This window comes from Amorphotheca resinae (assembly GCF_003019875.1).
Source record: "Amorphotheca resinae ATCC 22711 unplaced genomic scaffold M430scaffold_3, whole genome shotgun sequence".
NCBI lineage: Eukaryota > Fungi > Ascomycota > Leotiomycetes > Helotiales > Amorphothecaceae > Amorphotheca > Amorphotheca resinae.
In genome coordinates this window covers 1453326-1475036 of record NW_020194473.1, presented here as the reverse complement: position 1 = coordinate 1475036, position 21711 = coordinate 1453326, and the positions used below count along the sequence as shown (strand labels likewise).

General features: G+C 51.9%; 7 protein-coding genes across 7 annotated transcripts; 3 read left to right on the top strand and 4 right to left on the bottom strand.

Annotated features, from left to right (window-relative positions):
• Positions 1-758: 758 nt before the first annotated feature.
• M430DRAFT_26120 (hypothetical protein) lies at positions 759-2771 on the bottom strand (the record flags this gene model as incomplete). Its single annotated transcript, XM_024865350.1, has 3 exons — positions 759-2065; positions 2118-2714; positions 2768-2771. 3 exons carry the CDS (start codon positions 2769-2771, stop codon positions 759-761), a joined length of 1908 nt encoding a protein of 635 aa, XP_024723239.1.
• A 2594-nt stretch (positions 2772-5365) lies between these two features.
• Positions 5366-7189, bottom strand: M430DRAFT_98077 (hypothetical protein; the record flags this gene model as incomplete). Its single annotated transcript, XM_024870093.1, has 1 exon — positions 5366-7189. The coding sequence occupies one exon, from the start codon at positions 7187-7189 to the stop codon at positions 5366-5368; it is 1824 nt and encodes a 607-aa protein (XP_024723238.1).
• A 380-nt stretch (positions 7190-7569) lies between these two features.
• M430DRAFT_135876 (hypothetical protein) lies at positions 7570-10410 on the bottom strand. The gene is made up of 4 exons (XM_024862428.1): positions 10070-10410; positions 9809-10016; positions 8870-9300; positions 7570-8760 (listed from the first exon to the last, which is right to left on the bottom strand). The coding sequence occupies exons 2-4, from the start codon at positions 9960-9962 to the stop codon at positions 7834-7836; spliced, it is 1512 nt and encodes a 503-aa protein (XP_024723237.1). The 5' UTR covers positions 9963-10016; positions 10070-10410; the 3' UTR covers positions 7570-7833.
• Positions 10411-11185: 775 nt separating this feature from the next.
• On the top strand, positions 11186-12433 carry M430DRAFT_48778 (hypothetical protein; the record flags this gene model as incomplete). The annotated part of the gene is made up of 3 exons (XM_024868017.1): positions 11186-11273; positions 11483-12232; positions 12303-12433. 3 exons carry the CDS (start codon positions 11186-11188, stop codon positions 12431-12433), a joined length of 969 nt encoding a protein of 322 aa, XP_024723236.1.
• Positions 12434-14036: 1603 nt separating this feature from the next.
• M430DRAFT_96876 (hypothetical protein) lies at positions 14037-15410 on the bottom strand (the record flags this gene model as incomplete). The annotated part of the gene is made up of 1 exon (XM_024869995.1): positions 14037-15410. One exon carries the CDS (start codon positions 15408-15410, stop codon positions 14037-14039), a length of 1374 nt encoding a protein of 457 aa, XP_024723235.1.
• Positions 15411-17393: 1983 nt separating this feature from the next.
• Positions 17394-18344, top strand: M430DRAFT_214397 (hypothetical protein). The gene has a single exon (XM_024864515.1). The coding sequence runs from the start codon at positions 17845-17847 to the stop codon at positions 18082-18084; it is 240 nt and encodes a 79-aa protein (XP_024723234.1). The 5' UTR covers positions 17394-17844; the 3' UTR covers positions 18085-18344.
• Positions 18345-19886: 1542 nt separating this feature from the next.
• On the top strand, positions 19887-21318 carry M430DRAFT_135865 (hypothetical protein; the record flags this gene model as incomplete). Its single annotated transcript, XM_024862427.1, has 2 exons — positions 19887-20021; positions 20071-21318. The coding sequence occupies 2 exons, from the start codon at positions 19887-19889 to the stop codon at positions 21316-21318; spliced, it is 1383 nt and encodes a 460-aa protein (XP_024723233.1).
• Positions 21319-21711: the final 393 nt, after the last annotated feature.

Here is a 21711-nt window from a genome sequence, read left to right as displayed (position 1 = left end):
CGGAATTACGGAGTTCTTTTTCTCTCTTTTTTTTTGGCTACGAGCAGGGATCCTCAGGAGTATGAGTTAAGAGATGTAAAAGAATGTGCTGCTGTATATAATACTGGAAATTTTCGTTTTTTTTGCTGTTCGATGTGAAAGATGGCTTTTTATTTTTAAACTTCTTTTGAAAGAGTAGGGCAACAAAAAATGACAAAAACAGAGCTAGCTCCTCGGTGTTAAATTCTAAATAACAAACCCCAACCCTCCCGAAAAATCACCAAAAAATTCAACTCAAAGCAAGCCAGTGGGAATTGAGCCCACGGCGGGGGTCGAACCCGCAGCCTTCAGATAGAACTGAAGAGATTCTTAAGTAAGAGTCTGACGCTCTACCGATTGAGCTACGCGGGCTTGGAGTTTGTTGCTTGTTTTAGTTGGGGACTGGGGGCCGGGTAGCGGGTTATATAGGAGCGTTTTTTAAAATTAAAGTGGGTGATGGGAGATGTGGGGGTTAGGAAGCAGGGGGGATGGATGGACGGATGGATGGATGGGGTTTGAGATGATGTGGGGTTTGTTGGGGTATGGAGGGCCTAGGAGGGGAAAGGATGTAATATTTTTTGAAGAAGGTAATATGGGTTAGATTGTTTGGCGTTATGAGTAGACTTCAGAGTGGAAAGTTATTTGGTAATAGTGAAGTTTTTTATTGTATCCAACTACGCCGATTATACAATTGGTAGGGAACCTGTCCCATGAGAGACATCGCCAAATCGCAGACAATCCTAAGATTCGAGAATTTCCTTCTGTTTCGCTCCCTCCTTTTCAATCGGAGAAGCCTCCTCAGTGATCTCCTTTATCTCAGGGGAAGTCGTCTTCTCAACCTTCTCACTCGTGCTAGACTGGGCATTCAGCTCCAGCTCATAGTCGTCGTTGTGGCTCAGGCGGTATTCTTCTTTGTCAATATCCCTGAACAGCCAGTAGAAGACAACGGTCGCGACGAGACTGATGATGGTCGGGCCGCCGAAATCCCAGGTGAGGTAAGGATCCCGGACGACGGCAGAGGTAGCCAGGCCGATAGCGTAGGCGATGGCGCTGTTGAAGAGGTTCAGGGCGGAGACCAGACCTCGCATGTTCTTGGGGGCGCGCGAGTAGGCGATTCCATAGGCGGGGACGTTGACGAAGAGCTCGGAGATACCGCCTAGGGCGTAGGGAATCGCCATCCACCAGATGGTGATATCGGAGACGAGCGAATTGCCCTCAGCATCAACGCAGGTAGGACTGGTTCCATAGTGGCCGCATGGGCTTCGCTGGTAGGCCTTCCAGTTGAGGAGAGTATATCCGGCGCCTCCGGCTGCGGCTAAGAGGAAGCCAGTTGTCATGCGTGCAATGGGTCCGTAGTGAATGTTGCGTCTGCGGAGTAGTGGGTAGACAACGTAGTTCAGAATGGGTGCCATAAAAATAATCGAGAGGGCGTTGAAATTTCCAATAACGTCGTTGGGCACACCATTCGTCGTGAGCATGGTGCTCATGACATTGGCTGCACTACCCAAACCGTTGTCATTGATGTTTTGGAGGGGGAAAAAGCAAAAGATGCCCGTAGCTTGGAAGGTGCGCCGTACATCATCGACAAAGGCATCGTTCCATGGGACTTCGATCGGCTTGCTGCTTTGAGCAATAACGGAAGGCTTGGCGGGTGTAAAGAAACTGTCATTTTTTGTGAATAATCTCTTGACACCGCCGCGTCTGAAGCAGATCCCAAGGATGCGTATGATTTTCCCGAGGTCGCTTCCCGCAGGAGGATATAGGACAAGTTTGTCTTTCAGGTACCAAAGGAGCAAGGGTAGTGGCATGTAGAGGCATAAAGGAATGAAGAAAGCCAACCACCATCCTACGTATTTCTCGCTGTACGAAGTCGGAACGGCCATGAAAGCTCCAATGTTGATGAGGAGATAGAACCAGAGCATAACTCTTTCTGTGGTGGCTTCCGGATCAACGATGACCTTTTCGCCACTCTTTAGGACCTTGGTTACTGGTGCGGTTTCCTTCATCTGGTCGAGAAGAGTTGGCGAAATGTTTGGTTTGAACATAGCTAGACGGCAAGTTAGCCTAGGCGTTCGACGATAGGGGTTCGATTTCCTTACCAGCACCAATAGCTAGAATATAAACACTGAGAAAAAAGGGACCCTTAGCTCCGCCATTTGCGAGAAGATGGGGTGCTCCAGAGGCGACCATAATAACGTGAGATATACCACACACTGCAACCCCCCAGCAGATAAGTCGGAAGCGTCCAGTTTTTGCATCGGCCAACCATCCGAAGAAGACCGGCAGAGCATATGCCAGCATAGAAAACGATTGACTAACAGCTGTAGCCTTCACGGAACCCAGTCCCAGGGCACCGGCGGTATCTTGGGTCCCTCTCTTTGGAGCACCGTATCCATTGCCGTTCTTTGGGAGTGGACGGTTAACAAAGTTGTTGAACAACGGCGAGACCCCATAGTAGGAGGCACGTTCTGCAAATTCCACGGCGCAGATGAAATAAGCAATCAAGGGTACTTTGCCAGCAACCTTGCGAAGCGTCTTCCTTTCTTCCTCGGTCGGCACATTCGAGGGTTCTACGACAGGAAGAGACTCTGCTTCCTGTTCGTATTCCTGGACGAGAGAACCCTTGCGGTCGAGATTGAGAACGGCACCCCCGCGCCCGATGGTGTACTGCGCATCAGCAGTTACATGTTCGGTAGCTGCGACTTTTGTCAACAAGAAAATATGTGAATGAAGTTTTGGGGTTGCTCACCCATGGTTGCGGCGAATCCTCACGGTGATGGAATTGACAGTGCCTCTTCAAGATAACTGGATAGAAGAACCAAGGGTTTCCGCCCATGCTTCCTTTTCCTGGGGAGTGCGCATATATATACGCGCCCATGATATTCTGGGGAGCATCCCATCGAAGCCCGTCCATGTATGTACTGTGTATACTAAACCGCTCTCAGGATTAGAGATAATCATTCTGTGAGCGGGGATCAGTCCCTGTGTTAGGAAGGTCACTTCGATCGCCAAGAGAGACTCTGCAAAAGTGTTCTTGGCATTGTCTCTGGATTGCACCTGAAGGTCCTGAACTCCGCGCTGATAGACACCAATTCTTGCTCCTAGAGTATAAAGCGGGAAACGCCCCCACCGGGCAGACCAACCAGCCAATAAGGTGCGTGGTAGTTTTGCCATAGGTGATAAGAATTAAGCAATCGGCACTTAATCTAGACTACGTATCGTTAAAGCCGTTGATCAAAGTACGGAGCAATGGGGAATATTTAGAAACACGCAACTTTGCAAGTTTGCAGGTAGGCGCTCGCTGTTCCGTAGCGAACATCCAGCAAAAGGGGGGGAGGAGGCACTTGCTGCCGTCGCATGACCTGCTGATGGGTTCGTTGGCCTACTCCGTACAGTACAGAAACCGCTGAAGAGTCTCTCGATTACCTCTTTCTTTGGTTTGTAAATGATATGCTTTGGTTGGCCTATAATCGATCCGGGGTGGGTCGCAAGAAGCGGATACTCCGTGAATAGCCTAGCCGGGATCCTTATTTTCCCTTGACACCTCGCTCCTCCGGAGTCCCCTCGTTCCAGAACACCATCAGAAAGGCCTTGGAAGGTGAGGGGGCTGGCAAGCATCTACAAGCTTTGGCCCAGACAGCAAGTGGTCGGGAATCGTGCGATGGTTGGCATGGTGCTGCATTTGATGTTGGATTCCGGCAGGGGAGCCCATGCTAGTGTATATGCCATATTCCTCGACAGTCCGAGATATGCTTGTAGCAATGGAATTGTGTGATTGTGTGATGGATGGCCCAAAATATCTCGTGTTGGAACTTGAGCTGAATCTCACGGCCATTCCGAATCAGTGTGATCGCAAACTATGGCATCAGGCCTGATAGGTAGCATTGCCACCGAGACTCTCCTCGTGGCGCTTCCTGCTTCAGCAAGATATCGAAGCCAGGCGCGGGAGTCCTCTCAAGACATCACGAGATCAATGCGGCGACTGGAAGGCGTAATGGTGAGAGATCCAGTAGTGTAATCCATTGCCAGACGCCTTATCGACCACTTTAAACTCTCTGAAATTCTGACCTACCATTCTCATTGAATCAGCAGCTTGTCCCACTTTTTTGGGGGGGCGACGGCCTGGTCCCAAAGACGCTGCATATACAGTAGATACTGTATTAATCCGTATCGTGGTATCAGACTTTCCCTCGGCTTAAACGGTAAAGAATCGGGATATGCCAGACACCTGTGGGGCTCCATCATATCAAGCATTCCCTCATCCCCAGCCCCCGGTTCTATAGGCCTTCTGGAAACAAGATTTCCGCCAGAAACCAGCGGGCTCTGTATCCAACCACCAACATCTCGCACGCCAAGATCCTGATAACCTTCCCCATCCATCTGTGGCGGCGAGAAAAGTCACCCAGCCCAGCCTGGCCCAGCAGTATTCCTGGTACGCCAAAATTTCGATAAGAAACCCCAAGCCACTAGGACGCAAAACTATCAAAAAGCCAGGACTTGAGTGGTGCTATTCCCGGACCTGGTTTGAAAAGAGCAGGTTGACAGAGTCTTGGAAGCGCGAGCGCAGAAGGCGCTCTGTAGAGAGGCTACTGGTTGGTTGTTGGTCTGGACAAGCGCGATGTCACCCCCCTCGGTTCCTATTCCCTCGTGGGTTATCGCGTGAGAGGATCGGCCATGGCAAAAGAGACAAACACGTTGTTTCGAATCAAACGGCCTTGACTTGCGGAGAGATAAGGTGTAGGTAAGGTAGTCCTCGGTTCGCTACGGCAACTAGGGCGGCTCGCTTCATGTTAGGGGGGAGGGAGGCTCTTTGAATATGAGGTCAGGTTTACTGAGCTGTGCCGCAAAGTAACATTTACCTTGAATAGCGCATTTAACGCAATTAGGGTAGATAATGTTACGCAGATATATATGGTTATTTACACCTGATGATACACGTGAGTAATAGAGGACGTCCGAAAATTAGAGGACAGACGATGATTAGAAGGGCTGAAGGTCTAGATCATACGTCTTAATAACAGAGTTTAGCGGTGACAAGAAGGCGTGAGCTGCCTACCCAAGGTGACGAGGCAAGATCCTTATTACCCAGGACGTCTCCCTCTCTAGAACATTTTCTGACAGACAAAGCTGGCGGTTTAATTCTCCAGCACTTAATGATCTGGGGGTATATCCAATATACATTCCAAAGGAATCTCGCATTCCATCTATCGAGACGCGATACATCGACCACCTCAACTCCTCGAGCAAAAAGCACGGGCTTGGCTTTCATCAACAATCAATGGTATAAGGTATTGTAAGTCTCCGCCCCAACCCCAACATTCGTTCAAGTCAAGAGAAGCGCCACGGGTCACCGTTTGATCCCCACGACGACGAGATTCCGCGGACTCAGACTATAATCGAAAACGGGTTCGACCCAGCAGTCACTAACGAGATGCTCATGTTCCTTCAAGAATAGCCATCGATCGACGACAATGAGACTTTCAGCGACGCCCGCGCTGAATGCCATCAAGCTCCACGCCACGCTCAGCTCTTTCTTCAGACCCGCATACTGCCGCGCGTACTCCTCGATCTCCTCGTCCGAGATCTCGCCCATCTTCTGGAGGACCGCGGGGCCGCGGGATGGGTCCGCGCTCAGCTTCTCCAGCGCACCGCGCACGTACGTCTTGAAGGAGGCGTAGCAGGATTTGCGCAAGCTGCCGATGATAACGGGCTCGGTGCTCTGGGTGGTGCCATCGTCGTCGCCGGTGGGGGGAAGCTTCGAGACGACGCCGCGGTCGAGGAAGACCTTCTGCAGCAGGGCGCGGTAGTAGTGCCGAGTGAAGAAGGCGTCGCTTTCTTTCTCGGTCCAGTTCTGCGGCGCTTGCACGGCCATCATGCGCGCGGTCACGTTCAGCCGGATGCCGTCGTCGTTGTAGGTGGCGAGGCGCGTGCTCATGGGGAAGCCGTGCGGGTCGCGAGCGGAGGCATCGCGTGTGAGACGCGGGGCGTTGATAGCGCGAAGGTTCGGGCGGAGGTGGGGGAGCTTGTAGGTCGGCGGGCCGAGACGCTCCGTTAGGAGGTTGTAGCAGCAGCCTACAATTGCGACGGCGTGGACGGAGGGATTGAGAAGGAGGGAGCGGATGCCGTGGTGGGAGAGGTTGCCGCAGGAGTGGATTGAGATGGCCATCAACCGCGTTTCTCTGCTTTTGGAGATCTCGTCGATGACGTTGGGGATTTGAGGATTTGGGGTATCATCGTTGGCTGATGAGCTGATAACTTGGACTTCCCCTGCTGGAGCAGCTTCCTTCACCCGTTCGATTTGCTCGACCACGTTTGAGAGATCTCCATCCTCAACACGGTGCTCAACATACTGGATATAACCCTTCCCATCAGCTGGCGTGTAGATAGTAGCAAGATCCTTGGTGGGTCTCAAATCCGGCATGTTATCCTCCGGGATTGGCAGCGGCTTTGCAGCCCTGCGTCTCGCCTTATCCTTCAGCGCCTCTGCCGGCGTCATAGCATCCAGTTGGGCCCTATAAACCTTCTTATTCCGCATGACCTTCTCCCTCTCAGCCACTCCAGCCGACACATCCATACTCTTAGCACCGCTGATATTCAGCTCCTTGCTCTCCACCGCTACAATATGTTTATTGTACGGTGGGCTAGCCAGCGTGCGGCCAAGATAATTCTGCCCGCTACCAAAATCCACAAAGTGCGTGATTTCTTTCCCAGAACGGGCAGCAACCGAGTCGGCGACCCCGACGACATAGGAGGCGAAATTCGACACCTCATGGATCTTCTTAGGAATCATGCCCACGGCGATATGCCGCGGGAGCTGCTCCTCCTTTTGCCTCTCCCGCTCCAGGGTCCTGCGCAGAGAATGCTTCCGAATCTCACGGATATAGCTCAGTAGACTTTCTGGCGGGTTGTCCTCTCGCGCCTGCGACAGATCGTCGCGCATAAGCAGATCCAAGAGTTCCATCGACCCGCATTTCATGAGCCAGGCGCGCCATTCTTCAGGGATCACGCTGTGGTACAGGCTGGGCTGGCTGGTGAAGAAATCCAGGATGTGTACCCCGCCGCACAACGTCTGGAAGACGCTCGAGGCGGCGGAGAACCGCAGCAGCGACTCGACGTATGAATCCGCACTTGCGAAATCATCCGCGAACGGCAGCGGTTTTGAGGGCGGCATTGTCTTGGAAAAAGTTGAGTTATGTTTTATTTGATGTTTTTTTCTGGCAGTAACTTTAAAGAGATAACGCCTAGAGAGACGGATATGAGGCATGTCATGACATTTTGAGTGGTATTGCTCGTTGTAGAATAATGTGTCGTGAGTTTTTCAGACCGCGCAAATTTTAGCGATTTTGACATGTTCACGTGATGCGAACCCCCTTTTCCGGGAGGGAGTTGTCTACCCAGGATTCATTCATCAAACGGCTTTTTTAAAGGTATAGTAGAAGTTGGTAGTATGATTCTCTTGCATCTACAGTTAAGTATTGAGCTAGGATGCAAATATGAGAAAAGAAAGAAGTAGCACCAAGTGCAAGCGCGGAAGGGAAACCATTGAAACTCGCGCGATTTAGTACCTTTGATATTCTACTTCTCCACCGGTGATGGCTTGTTACTTTGCCTAGAATTACATAGATTATAGTTTATATTTACAGGCGGACATGTGGCATTAAGAGACTGCAACTGGTATATGCCCGCCCAACGATGCCCACGGGAATCTTTGGCCTAGCAAGCGTATGCTTCGAGAACACATCCCAGATATCTCCGAATTTCCCTTGACTTGTCAGAAATTTCTGACCTGGATATCCTTTCACTACCAGAGTCCCTCTAAGTATCTCCCCTCAATCTCTCGGTTTCCTCAACATGAAAATGTGCCCCGCTCTCCCTTAACAGCCTTACATGTTCCGTTGCCCCTACCTGCTCTGCTAGGAAGAGTGGCGTATTACTCGCGCGATTCCTCACATGGACGCTTGCGCCTCGGTTGAGTAATTCCTCCAATACCCGAACATCCGGCGCCACGGCAGCCAGATGCAACGCCGTGTTGTCAGCATAGTCCTTTGCATCCAGAAGCCCATACGGGTCTCCGGTAAGTAGCTGGACGACAGCGTCCACATCACCATTCGCGATGGCGTGTCCGAGTGCAGTGAAGGCTTGTTGGCGCTCGGTGATAACGGGCACATCAGTAGCGGGGTGCGTGAATTGCGTGCTTAGGACCTCGGTCATCTCGCCGCGGATGCTGAGCTGCATCTGCGTTGTGATTTCGTTATACTCTAGATCCGGGAGTGCAAGGAGGTAAGACAGCTTCGTAAGTGCCGCTTCGGTTGTCAAGTCATGTCCAAATACTACTCCTGCCTTGCCTAGTGCGGTGGCAGGCGCATAGAGGGGAGACACAAAGCCGGATTGACACTGTGAGACATTGACAACGACTACCCCGCGCTGAACGGCAGACCTTATTACAGCTGTAAGGCTTCCATCCTCGCCTTCCGGGGCATTTCCCGCGCCAAAGGTCTCCAGAATCAGACCACGTAGGCCCTCCAGGCGGAGCACACCGTCGATCATCTCTGGTTTGATTCCCGGAAAGATTCGAAGGCAGGCTACGTGTGCTGTGTCGAGGTTGGTTTGGACCTCGAATTTAGCAATGGCCCTGGGTCGACTGATCAGGTTCCAGTTTACCTCTGCGCCCATAGCAGAGACTTTTGCTAACGGTGGGTAGTTGGGGCTTGCAAATGCATCAAAGGCAGAAGCGGAGATTTTCTACTCATGATCAGCCTATTTCGACAAGATCGAAAGACTATATGTCTTTGGAGATTTAAAGGATAGAGAGACGAATCCGGCATCAGAAATTAAAGAGATTGATTCTTACCGTAGCTCGATTTCCTCGATACAGATTATGATGGAAAAAGAGGCACACCTCCGGGATCATAAACGTCCCGGCGATAATCAGGGATCCAAGTAGGTTATCCACCGCATCTGACTGCAATGCAAAAATGGAAGCCTGGGATCCTGTCAAGATGATCGGTTTTCCTAAATGGGCGCACATGAAAGAGAGGGCAGAACTGGTATATGCTAGACTGTCGGTTCCGTGTAGGATAACAAAGCCATCGTATAGAGAGTAATTATTTTGGATCGTGGTAGCTATTTGACCCCATCCAGCCGATGATATGGAGGAAGAGTCAAGGAGCTTGGGGAATTCATAGAGGGTATATCGGATATGGTTAGAGTAGGTGCTCGGTGGGGTTCGGAGACTGGGGAAGTATTCTTTTGTTGAAGCATCAGTCATTACGGGAAGAGGATCTGTAGACATGTCAGAAATCGCACGGAATCTCAAGGAAAACGAAATGCCTCGGTGGAATGGCCCCATCGCAGGGCTTGAATATTGAAACATGGAGCTGGGTAGCAGACTGGAGCAGCGATAAGGAACTTGATATCTGTAAATTGGTTTACGTGGTGGGCAGGCCTGAAATTCTTCTGGTGCTTCAAAGGCCATCCTCAGCAAAGACTTGTCGATCGACGATACTAATCTCGACGAATTCCAAGTAGCTCGGGCGGAGGAACAATTTACTGCTCCTCCATAATTGAAACAGCAAGACCTGAGGAAAGCCAGGGTCTGAGATAGGACTCAAACAAGATACTTAAACTGCGGGAGTTCTCTCTCTTGTGATAGACGTGAGTTCGCCAGGTGGACACTATTACCTGCCTGACCACGATCCGAACTAGAAGTCACTGACAATGTAGTAGGTAAAGAGAGATTCAGAAGCAAATCAACGAAGACATGTCGTAGCAGATATGAGAAGCCTCTCACCTAGTTTGGAACCGTCGTTAAAGGAGGGCCTGGGGGCCATGCCAGCCTGCAGGAAGCCTCTAGCCGGGACCAAGCCCTCAGGACTCGACTTCATACAGATGGTGCCGCCGGTCATGACGATGAGTACGCGAGACTCTGGATTCAGTGTCGCCATGGTCGTTATGCGGTGAGATATAATCCTGCTAGATGCGTCTGATGATGGGTATACCTGGGGAGTTCAATCAGGTGACTGACTGGATGTACAAGCCGTATAGTACCTACCTAGGCAGGTAGTGGGAGAACTCCAGGTGGAAGGTGTTCCAGTACAGAACAGAACTACGCCCTTCTAGATTATCAGATGGATTGATAACTGGATTCTGTGCTGTAAGCTGACGATCTGATAATCTGGGGATCTGCAGAGAAGTGACAGGGACAATGATGCAGCAGGAGGCGAGTCCCTAGTATAGTGTCGTGAAGGCTGGACTTCCAGGTTCGCTAGGAGAATATCGAGGGAGGCCGAGGCCCAAAGAAGCAAAGGAGCAAAGACCCGGGTCAAGTTGATGTTTGTCTTAATGTTGATTGATTGATTGATATTGACAGAACTGTATATTCATGGATCCGGGAGGTGTCAAGGTGTATATATTATCAAGGGCTATGCCCAGCTCTTCGTGTTCAATCAAGATCATATGATCTCAATCTTACCTCAGCCTTTTTTGCTATAATTTTTCCTATTCGACTGAAGATCTTTTGAACTGTGTTTTAATTCGTCAATTCGAGAAGGATGATCTATAAGAGAGAAGCTTAAGTTTTATATTTCATATTTTTTATTTTTATATTTGGAATTGAATTAAGAAGAAGAAGAAGAAGAGAAGAAAAGAAGAAAAGAAGAAAAGAAGAACAGTAGAAAAAAGAAAGCATTTCTCCTGACTTGCGTGGCCTCGCTACAAGTCTTGGCAATATGGATCTTGATTAGACGTCCTGCTCCTTGTCAATATCTGATATCAAGACTAGGATCAATATCATATCCATCACTCTCTCTCTGTCTGTCTCCCACTCTTCCTCTCTTCTCAATAATATACTCTTCCCTCTCCTCTCTTTTCATCTTTCTGCGACAACGTCATCCGGCCTACCTCAAACCTCGAACCACGGCGCAGTGACATCCTGCGAATACCCTCCACTCAGTGACATCTCCCGCGCGAGACCAAGCACCAACCGGACTCCACTCGCTGCCACAAAAAAACCAAGCCTCAGGAGGGCCAGATCTTAGATCCATCTGATATCCCTCAGCTAAAAGGGCCTGCGCCCAAATATCCAAGTCTGACTATCCCCCCTCCCGCATCCACGATATCCGAACTGTGTGTTCTCATGCCCCAAAAGTTCGCCTTCACCACAGCTGCCATGGCCGCCGCGTTGGCAGACACCCCCGTCTCCTACGAGGACCTCGCCGACATCGAGCGCGACTTTGACGATGCTGAGACGGAAATCAGTGAGTGCAAGTTTTGTTTAGTTTGGTTTGGCCTCGCCTCTCCTTCTAGTCCCTGCAGGATGTGAATGTCCGGGATGCATGGCGATCGCGACCCCTCCATGGCCGTTCGATTCCTTTCAACTACTGCACGGGAACGTCTGGACAATCATGGAATGAAGATCAGATGAGAACACTGCATAAGAAACAATAGCTAACACTATTCCTCACAGTCCGTCAACAAGTCTCCCTCACTCAACCCCTCTACGACCGACGCGACAAGACCACCTCCCAGATCCCCAACTTCTGGCCGCTCGTCCTCGAGCAAGCTCCCCCAGACATCGATCAATACATCCAGCCATCCGACTCTGCGCTCCTCCTCTCCTCCCTCGTCAACCTCTCCGTCAGCCACTTCGAGATCTCGACGCCCGGCGGCGACCCGCGCAGCGTCGCGATCCGCTTCACCTTCTCGGCCAACGAGTACTTCGAGGATACCGTGCTGGAGAAGCGGTTCTGGTACCGGCGGGCGCGCGACGGCTGGTCGGGGCTCGTCAGCGAGCCCGTGCCCATCCGCTGGAAGAAGGACCGCGATCTGACGGGCGGCCTGCTGGACCTGGTGTGCCGGGCGTGGGAGGCGGGGCCGGTGGCGGGCGGGCTGTCGCCGGAGCAGCGCGCGCTGAAGAAGAAGATTGAGAATACGGGCATGGGCGGCTTGTCGTTCTTCGCCTGGTTCGGCTTCATCGGGCGGCGGGTGAGCGCGGAGGAGAGCGCCGAGGCGACGCGGTTGGAGCGTGAAGCCAGAGGGGAACGCAAGGCGGACAAGGCGCTGGAGAGTACGGGTGAACAAGAGCAAGCTCAAGATCAAGAAGAAGAAGAAGAAGCGGAAGACGATCCGGGCATGTCCCTCGAGATTTTCCCTGACGGCGACGATCTCGCCATCGCCATCACGGAGGATCTGTGGCCCGGGGCTATCAAGTATTTCAGTACGTCTATGCTATTCCCCCTTTCCTCCTCCACATTTTCCACAGCCCAATCTAACCCACGCCCTCACAGCACAAGCACAAGAACAAGACGTCCTCTCAGACGCCGACTTCGAGTCCTCCGAAGAAGACGAGCCTCTCGAAGACGCTCGTTCCTCCGTCGAGAGTGACGGGCGCCCTAGCAAGAAACAGCGCTCTTCGTGAGCCCTCCTTTTCTTCGCTATGGTGCGAGTTCCTTTTTCTTCGATGTTTGGGGGTTTTTCGCTACTTGTTTGTGGAGGTGTTGAAATAAGACAATGGAATGGCGTTACAGGCGTAGAGTAGGGTAGCAAGGGCGCTTACTCATTCATTCATTCCATCTACCTCCCCTGCGCGAGGCAAGAGTAGGTAAGGTAGTTAGGATGAGAGGCTTGTATACATATATACACACACATAACACACATACATACACACACATACACACACGCACACGCACATACATACATACATATATGTAAAACACAACCAACCCAAGAAAAGTCGAGGGAGGCTCAGATAGGTAAGGTAGGATGAAATAATAGATTACCTACCTACCTAACTATATGCATCCTACCCTATCCTATCTTATCCTATCTCTCCTATAAGGGAAGGAAGGGGGTATAAGGTATGCATGTATGTATGTATACATGTAAGTATAGAATATCGCAAATCATCGAATACTAAACACCATCACCATACATCATCACCATCATCAAAAACCTTCCTTCCTTCCTTTCTTTCTTTCTCTCATACGTTCTTCTATCTATCTATCTATCTATCGAAATTGAAACTTGAATCCTGAAACTTAAGACTTAAGACTTGAGAGGCTGAATAAGGGGTAAAGCAGGAGGAGCTAGAACGCAGATAGAGGGAGGGCTAGAACTCCATGTTTCTATTTCTGGGTTTCTTGTATTTCGTGGTACTTTCATTTGTTTGTTTATTCATCGATTTGCTTGCTTGCTTGATGTGTGTGTATGTGTGTGTTAGAGTTTTGTGGGGTTCTGGGTTTGGTGGTGGTTGTGTGGATAGTGTCATGAAATGATATAAAGCACCTCTCAAAAAGCCAAACATCTCCAAATATCTTTCTTTCATTTCATTTCATTTCTTTCTCTTTTCTGTTCTGTTCTGTTCTGTTCTGTTCTTTCATTTATCCTACCAATAATAAAAGAAAGAAAGAGAGAGACCAAAGGGCAGGTAGATAGATAGATATTTCAAATTTTCAAAAACTAAAGGTACGAGAAAATAATAAACCCGCACCTCAATCGCGATATAAACCAGATCCAGCCCTCCCTCCATCCATCCATCCAAAGAAGAAAAACCTCCCTCCCTCCCGAGCCCACGCAATGCAATGCAAGATTAAGAAAAGGAAAAAAAAATGTTCGATCTGGCCTCTCTTTCTTTTTTCGACCGACAACAACAACGGAGGATTGAGACGGATGGATAGTCGAGAGAGTCTTGAAAGCTGAACTGAACTAAGCCAGTTCAATTTCGAAAACCAGAAATCGAATTTTCGAAAATAATCAAAGCAGGAAGGAGATCCGCCGACGTAAGAGAAATTCCGAACCCAGAGTTATAGATCGTTATGTGATGTGATGTGATAGAACGCCGCGGGTATGATGTGAAGATGATGATATGATAGGATATAATAATTTCTTATTTTTTCCCCCGCCTTCCAATCCCGAAGCCTGACCAATGAATGAACTAAAACCTCGTAATGCATTGAGGTTTCCCTTCTCTTATTCAGTGAACGATGAAAATGATCCTTTCCTGTGAGGACGCCGTGTCGATACTACGCAAGCCAGCTCTCTTCCCGCCGCGCAGGGGTTTCGGTCCCGGCCATGGTGAGGCCCTCACTCGCGTCGTCGCCGTCGTCTTCGGGTTCCTCGCCCGTCTCACCCCCAACGATCGTACCCTCCGTCTTCTCCTCGTCCTCTTCCTCGTTCATCCACGTGAGACCATTAGCCGCCTCCTCGAGGGGGAAGACCTCTCGCGCGTACTCCTCAAGACCACGGTAGCCTTCCCACAACGCGAGGGCCTCCTCGGGACAACTGTCCTCGAAAACGCGGGTGCCGAAGTAGGGCGGTTGCTTATCTGGGTCCTCGGCGCCGAGGGCGTACATCTCTTCCAGGGCGACGAGCTGCTCGCGGTAGCCGTTGGGGATCTTGACCTTGATCTCAATCTTGCCGCGCTTGTAAGTGACGGGGCGGCCGACGCCGCGAGCGAAGCGGCGGCAAGCCTCGCGCGGGGTAAGCATCTCGTAGGCGAGGGCAATCTTCTGTCCCGCCCACTTCTTGGTGCCGTCTTTGATGAGCTGGAGGACGGCAGGACCGACGTCGTGTTCGGCATCGAGCCAGGGCAGCTTCACGTCGGGGTGGAAGGGGGCCTGCCAGACGAAGGAGCCGTCGGGCTGCAGCTCGACGCAGAAGAGCGGGTAGGGTAGGGAGGTGAAGTTGTTGTTGTAGATGCCGGTGTAGAGGAAGGTCGAGCGAGGGGCGAGCGCGGGTAGGGAGCGGATGTATTCCTCGACCGTCTGCTTGGCGGACCAGAGGGGTAACGAGGGCCATGAGGGGTCATGTAAGGAGTGGTTCGGCATCGACGAGTAGATGTAGTGCTGGACATCGGCCTCGACGGCAGCATCGGCGAGGGCCTTGCCAATGGCCACCTCGTCGCCCCAGAAGGTCGTGTTTATGAAGGCGAGCTGGGCGCCTTTAAAGAGGTCCTTGATCAAGGCATGGTTGACGCGGGTATCTGAGGGGGAGAGGGTAGGGCTCGCGCTGGCGGTCGGCGCGGGCGTTTGCTTGATATAGAGGTCGCCAACCAGCACCGTCACGTTCGGCAGTGAGGCAATCTCAGTCGCGACAATGCCATCGAGATTCCGCAGCTGGGCGCGGACGTGATACCCCACGGCAGAGGCGACGCGGATGAACGAGGCAGCTTGTCGGCCGGAACTGTTGACGACAGCGATTGTGTAGCTGGGGGTGGGCATGGGACGTTTGTGAGGTCGCTCTTCGAGATATGAGGTAGTGGAGGGGTGGAGGACGGGGGGAGAGGCGGAGAGGAAGGATTGGTCGTTGTAGGAGGACGAGGGAGGATGTTTGAGCTTTCGCGGCGGAGGTTCGCGCGGTCTGATGGGGAGGGCCGCCCTGGGGAGTGCGGAGGGCATGGAGGAGGCGGCGGAAGAGGTGGAGGCGGGGCGGAGGGAGGGAGGAGAGGAAGGGTAGATGGCGATGTGCGTCGTGGTGGTGATATCTGTGTGTAGAGTCTGTAGTTGTCTCTGTGTCTGTCTAGATGTATATGGGTATCTGGATCTCGTTCTCTCTCGGTCCCGCCTTGGTCTCTGTCGCGACGGCGCGCACCAGGGTAATCGAGTCCTGGCTCAAGTCTTGCGTCGAGCCCTGGGTCGAGTCTCGAATGTTGAACCTCTGCTCAAGAAGACACAAGTCAAAGCTCCCAACGCCGACTTCTTTTTTCCCTTTCCCAGCGATGGACGAGGGGTTGAGTGCGGAGAGATCTCCGCCCTTGCGGCACGCCTTTCCCTTTCTTTCAACTGCTCGCCAGACCTTGCCCTTTCCAGACGCCCGGTTTTTCTTTTCTTTTTTCACGTAGATTGGGGCTTTTGTGGTGTTGGCCAAAGTAGCTTTGGTCGATTGTTCCCTGGTCAGTTGGTTCCTGTTCCCATGCGCCTGGCTCTCCACGACTGGAGGCGGAGCGGGGTGGTTGAGATGTGTTCCTGTCTTATATATAAATAAAAATAAATATATATGTAAGGTATATCAATATATCTCTAGAGATATCTTTTGCGGCAAATATATATAAATATAAATATAAAGAATATATCTATATCTATATATATTGATGACGTGTGATCAGGCGACAGGTAGGATAAGTCGTTGCGGTGAGGAAAGTCGATACTCTCTCGGACACGACGGCCAGGGATCGATCGATCTGGACAGGTCGGCCAATGCACGGCTAGACGTACGGTGTGCCTGATGAGGTGAGGAGAGGTGAGCGTAGTGAAGGGGGATTGGACCGAACGGCTGCTCGGGATCTGGAAGAGAGCGAAGATATTGATGTGGGTGTGGCCGTTGCGGTGGATGTTGCTGTGGCTGCTGGTTGATATGTTCTATATCTTCCTTGACCCTGCGGTGCGGCGTGGGCAGGCTGCTCGGTACTTGTAGCAGGTGGGCAAGCACCGGGTCCAGAGGATGGGTTGGGATGGGATGGGATGAGGCGATGTTGCTATGAAAAGGCGAGATCTGACGCCAGGACGTGAAGGGGGGAGAGGGTCGAAGAGAATTGGGGTTTTCAAAGAGAGAGGGAGGAAATGGGAGGCGGAGGAGAAGAGAGAAGATGGAGATGAAGATGAAGATGGGAGGTTGAGGGAGAAGAGAAGAAGATGAAGATACAATGATGAAGACAACTAACTACACGATCCCCTCTTCCTTTCTTTTCCCTTGCTTTCCTTCCATGACATTACACGAACACGCCTCCTGCAGCACGGTTAAGAATAATAATAATAATAGAAAACCAGCATTAAACCCTATAAATCCCATAATAATGATAAAGGCCTCTCAGCACGGGGACCTTGAGGGATACGCCTGCACAGGCCGAGACGAACGAGCGAACTCGTGCCCGCGCTGCACGTCGCAGTTCGCAGTGCCGCCGTGCAAAAGCTTTGCCAGATCACCTAATTGATATTGCTAGTGCCGCTGCGTGCCCTCTCTAGGGCACGTTTCTGCTGTCGCTCTCCCCCGTCTTTTCCTTCTTTTCCTCCTTTTCCCTCCCGCCGGCTCTTCTTTCTTCCTCCTCCTGTCCTAGCCCTCCGCTGAGGGCCTCCTAGCCTCTGCTTCTGCCCTCCTGCCGCCGAGCCCTCCTCGCTCCCAGCACTAGTTAGTCATGTCCCGTCCACCCAGACCGCGGTGTTGAGTAACAAAAATCCGGATGCCTCGTTGTGCGAAGAGCTGTCGGTCGGCGTGGGCCAACGGGAGACGCGCGGGTGGGGACGCCCTCTGTTCCGTACGGACTTTTCTGGCTGAGCCCTTTTGAGGGAACCTATGCGACTCCACCAACGAACATCGTGGAATCAATGCCGGCGCCGATTCGAGCGGGAGAGGGGGGAGAAGAGAGGGCGAGAGAGAGAGAGAATGAGGAACGTGCTCGCTACGAGCTGTCCTGGCGATTCTTGTTGAAATTTACTTGCCTTGAGTCCTGGGCTCGACTTGCCTTGACTTGAGTTGACCTGAGCTGATTGACTTTTGGCCTTGCTTCATGAACCATGAACCTCTGGCGATAGTTGCATTCCATTGAGTAGTGGAACTACGGCCGCCATGCGGTATTGTTCCATGTCCGGGATGTATCGATGATGCTCTTCCCCCCTTCCTCTTCGATATAGGCTTTGAGCGCAAATCAACCCGTCGACCGCGCTCTGAGCCTCCCGCCCTAAGGTGTCCTATCCCCAGGCTCTTGAACCTTGAACCCTTGAATCCTTGAACCTTAACCCTGCCCTTAACCACCCTCCCTTGAAGCCTCTCCGTAAGATCAACACCAACCCTCCGCTCTCCCACCACAGTCCGTCCAGCTCGTCTCCCACCACGACGATGGCGTCACTTGCAAGATTTGTTCCTGCCCCAGAGAAATCGACACCTATTACGTACTGGCAACGCAGTCCCACCGCCGCCATTCTTGCATCTCCGTTTTCCCCATACAAAGTCGCCGCATCTCCTGAGCGCTGGCGGAGGGGCGTCTGCGGAGCCTTGTGCGCTGGGCCAGGGATGCCTCCTCGACCGCCGCTCCAGAACCTCGGGGGCTGGGGATCCTTTGTTCTCTTTGGGACTTGAGTCGTCGTCTTTGCTTAGTCTTGACTCTTTGACTCTTGCTTCCCGGCTCTTGACATGAGGTCTTTACTCCGTATTAAGGTACCTTGCCGACTACTACTCGACTCGGCCCCTCGGCGTGACCGCTCTTCCATCTCTCTCCCCTCCCCTCTAGGCTCTAGCCCTTGAACCCTCTAAGTGACCCTCTAAACCCCCTCCCCTCTCCTCTCCCCGCAACGCCTTCCCTCGCTCCCTTTCCCCTCGTCACTCAATCATAACCTCGCTCTCATAGACGCACTCCCCATCCTTTCTCTCCAGTCCTGCTGTCCCGTAGCCACAATACCACACTCCCTCTCACGAGTCGTCGTCGTTGGCCGTCGGCCAGAACCCCAGAGCCGCCACGTCGCTGACCCTCGCAGCATTCAAAGCCCGATGCAAGTCCAGATCCCGGGTGTCCAATGACTGGGCGCGCATGGCATCGTGCAGCTGTGCAAGGTGTGCCGCGGTAAGACAGACGTAGGTGGTCGGATGGTACAGGCAAGACATGCAGCCATCTCGTCTGCGGAGGCTTTTCGTCCTGTCACAGAAATCCGGGGTAGCGGCTAGTGCCCGCGCGCAGACGTCGCCGCATGGGCTGGGGCGGGGATGCTTGGCGGAGGTGGTGGTGAGTGATGATCATGATGGTGGTGGTGGTGGTGGTGGAGGTCGTTGTGATCATCATAGTGATGATACTGGTGTCCGGGGATGGGATGGAATGGAACGTTGGACTGGCGAGGATGCCGAGAGAGGCCGGTGGGCGAGCTGAGGATGAGCTGCTATGAGATGATGAGACGTGTGACTTTTATCCCTCAGCTTCTGCTGCATTGAAGGCGGAGCTGGGTGCTGCACTCTTACATTCAGCAGCCAGCACGACATTCACAAGCAGCGAGTGCTCATTATCAACGGCCGGCAAGGAGAGAACCTGTTCCCACCAAACCATCTTCTCATATCCTCTTTTCTCTTCTCTTTCCACTTTTCTCTTCTCTCTCCACTCTTCTCTCTACACTTCATCCCCTGGCTTCAACGTCTCTTTAGAAACCTACATCTCGACGCTCAAAACAGCTTCACTCACTCACCAAACCCCTTTTCGTCCTGTCTCACATACACTACCGTAAGTTTATTTGCTCTTTCATCTCAGTCCATGTTTGATCCTGAGCTTCTTCATTATATGTATTTGTAGTACTTACCTACCTCCACATATAGACATATACATATATGTACAAGGTATACCTATGTATATATCTCACAACCTGGCCCTCATACCTTACGTTCCTCGCTTTCACTTTCTCATGATCTCCGTTTCCTCCGCATGTCAACTGCCTATGCATCATCCTTTTGGATTGAAACGGTTGAAATGCTCGTTCTACCTTCTATGAAGCGCAACTGCATCCACCAGACATCACTCCCAGCTTCTTCCTAGCTGGCAAGCCCATTCTGGCCCATTCTCTGGGCTCCTGCTCTACAGGGTATGCTCCAGTCACCTTCGGGGAAGCAGGAGGTCTTCTTTCATTTATCTTGAGTTCGAGACTTGAGTGCGAGTGGTTGTCCACGTGATATAGCGCACGTGATCCATATATCACTTGCTGGCCAGTGCGGCGTCGTGTCTGGTGTTTTGAAATTTGGTGGTTGTTGTTGTATCTGTTTCTACACCTTTTTTGTTTTTCTGACTTTGAATCCATCTGGTCTCCCATTTACCGCCCTCAATTTCTGCCTAGGAGGTTGGTTAGACATCTATTTTACCTTCGAAGTCCATACTGAATATCCACTTAGCACTCCTCCCCATTACAATGCCAATGTGGAACTGTGACTTTGACAACTGCCAGAAGCCTGCAGTCCGTACCTACGGCGAATGCACTCTCTGTGACCGCCACCTCTGCACACAGCATCTCCAAGCCGAATTCCACAAGTGTCCTGCTTGGGAGGTGAGTCCTGCACACCGATATCACGTGAGCTTCCAGCTCACCCCCTCAGGACGCCGAGTCCTACGACCCCGCGGCCGGGGAAGCAGAGCGGCGAGAGCTCACGCAGCTCCTATCGAAAATCAACACTCCCGCTCTTGCATCACGAGCCAGTCATCTCCGCAATGGAATTCCCTGCTCCATCCCTCCCCTGGTCTACGACCGCGCAATCCGCAGCTCCGTCATGGGCGGCATGAACTACCATGTCGAGATCCGGTTTGAAGATGGTGTAAGCTGGCTCGCGCGCATCCGCCGCTCGAACGCTACCTCCCCGCCGCCAGATCTGCGGGATCATATTATCCGTAGCGAAGTGGCTACTCTTCAATTCCTCGAGAAGACCGGGGTCCCTGCTCCGCGGGTCTTCGATTTCGACTTCGAGAGGAAGGAAAACCCAGTCGGCGTGGGGTATATCCTAATGGAGAAGATGCCTGGGAAATCATTACGCTGGTCTCTCTTATCCGCCGACCAGAGAAAGAAAGTCATGAGCCAGCTCGCAGACATATATATCACGCTACACAGTTTCCCTTTCCAATCTGCAGGGTCGTTTGATCAGCCAGGGACCTCACACATTGGGTCATTCGCACGAGAATCCCTAACGGATTATCATCCGTCGGGCGAGATGCGACCCCTTGGACCTTACTCCTCCCATGAACAATATCTCATCGCCACATTACGATTAACACTCTCTTTGATCGTGCGCCAAGAATGCTATACCCCGCGAGCAGTAGACGCTTACCTGATCCACCGCTATCTTCTCGACTGTATACCCGCCATCCTATCCCAGCACACGCACGACGACGGATATTTCTACCTAAAACACGCAGACGAAAAGGGGGACCACATCCTCATCGACTCCTCCCTCAACATCACCAGTATCATAGACTGGGAATGGGCCCACACCGCCCCCAAAAGCAGCGCATTCAAATCCCCCATCGTCCTCCTCTCCGTCTCCGATTTCTACGCCGGCATCAACACCCTCGGAGACGACGAAGCCATCTTCGCGCAGCTTCTAGAAGAGAAAGGAAATCCTGAGCTGGCGGAGATTGTGAAGAGGGGCAGGATCCTCCATAGGTTCGAGTTCTGCGCGGGCTATGATCTGGCGGATTGGGATGGCTTCCTGGGACTCTTTCAGGGGCTGAGGAACGCGTTGGATAGTGATGCACATCTGGATTGGGAGGGCTGGAGGGAGATGGCGATTAGGAGGTATGCTCATGAAGAGGAGCTTCGGTTGTTGTTGGAGGAGGATAGGGGAAGGGGATAGGAGGGGGGGTGTCTTAGAGGATTCTTATACCCTTAACTCACTGCCAAGTCAAACCCCTTATAATTCCCCTCTCCCCATCCCCATATCATAAATCCCATACTTCCCTTCCCTCCCTCAATACCTCCCTCCCTCGTAGTACACCTTCAAATTCCATCCCATCCAACCCCATCCAACCCCATCCTATCCATAACCGCACCCCACCCCCTAACCAAGTAACCAACCAACAAATCACTTATACTTACACTCCCCACTTTCCATCCTAGAGCTCTTATATAAGTATATACAATATGTATGTATGTATGTATGAGACTATGTATAATATAAGGAAAGATTTGGAGATTTCTTTTTTGGGGGGGGGGGGGGGGGGGGGGGGGGGGGGGGGGGGGGGGGGGG

What these genes read in the sequence shown, in the direction of transcription:
- M430DRAFT_135876 (XM_024862428.1), bottom strand. Translation starts at nt 9,962, where the DNA reads ATGGCGACACTGAATCCAGAGTCTCGCGTACTCATCGTCATGACCGGC. An exon ending in TAACGACGGTTCCAAACTAG is followed by an intron (nt 9,301 to 9,808) that starts GTGAGAGGCTTC and finishes ACATGTCTACAG; the next exon opens with ATCCTCTTCCCGTAATGACT. An exon ending in ATCGAGGAAATCGAGCTACG is followed by an intron (nt 8,761 to 8,869) that starts GTAAGAATCAAT and finishes GATCATGAGTAG; the next exon opens with AAAATCTCCGCTTCTGCCTT.
- M430DRAFT_214397 (XM_024864515.1), top strand. Translation starts at nt 17,845, where the DNA reads ATGGCGTCACTTGCAAGATTTGTTCCTGCCCCAGAGAAATCGACACCT.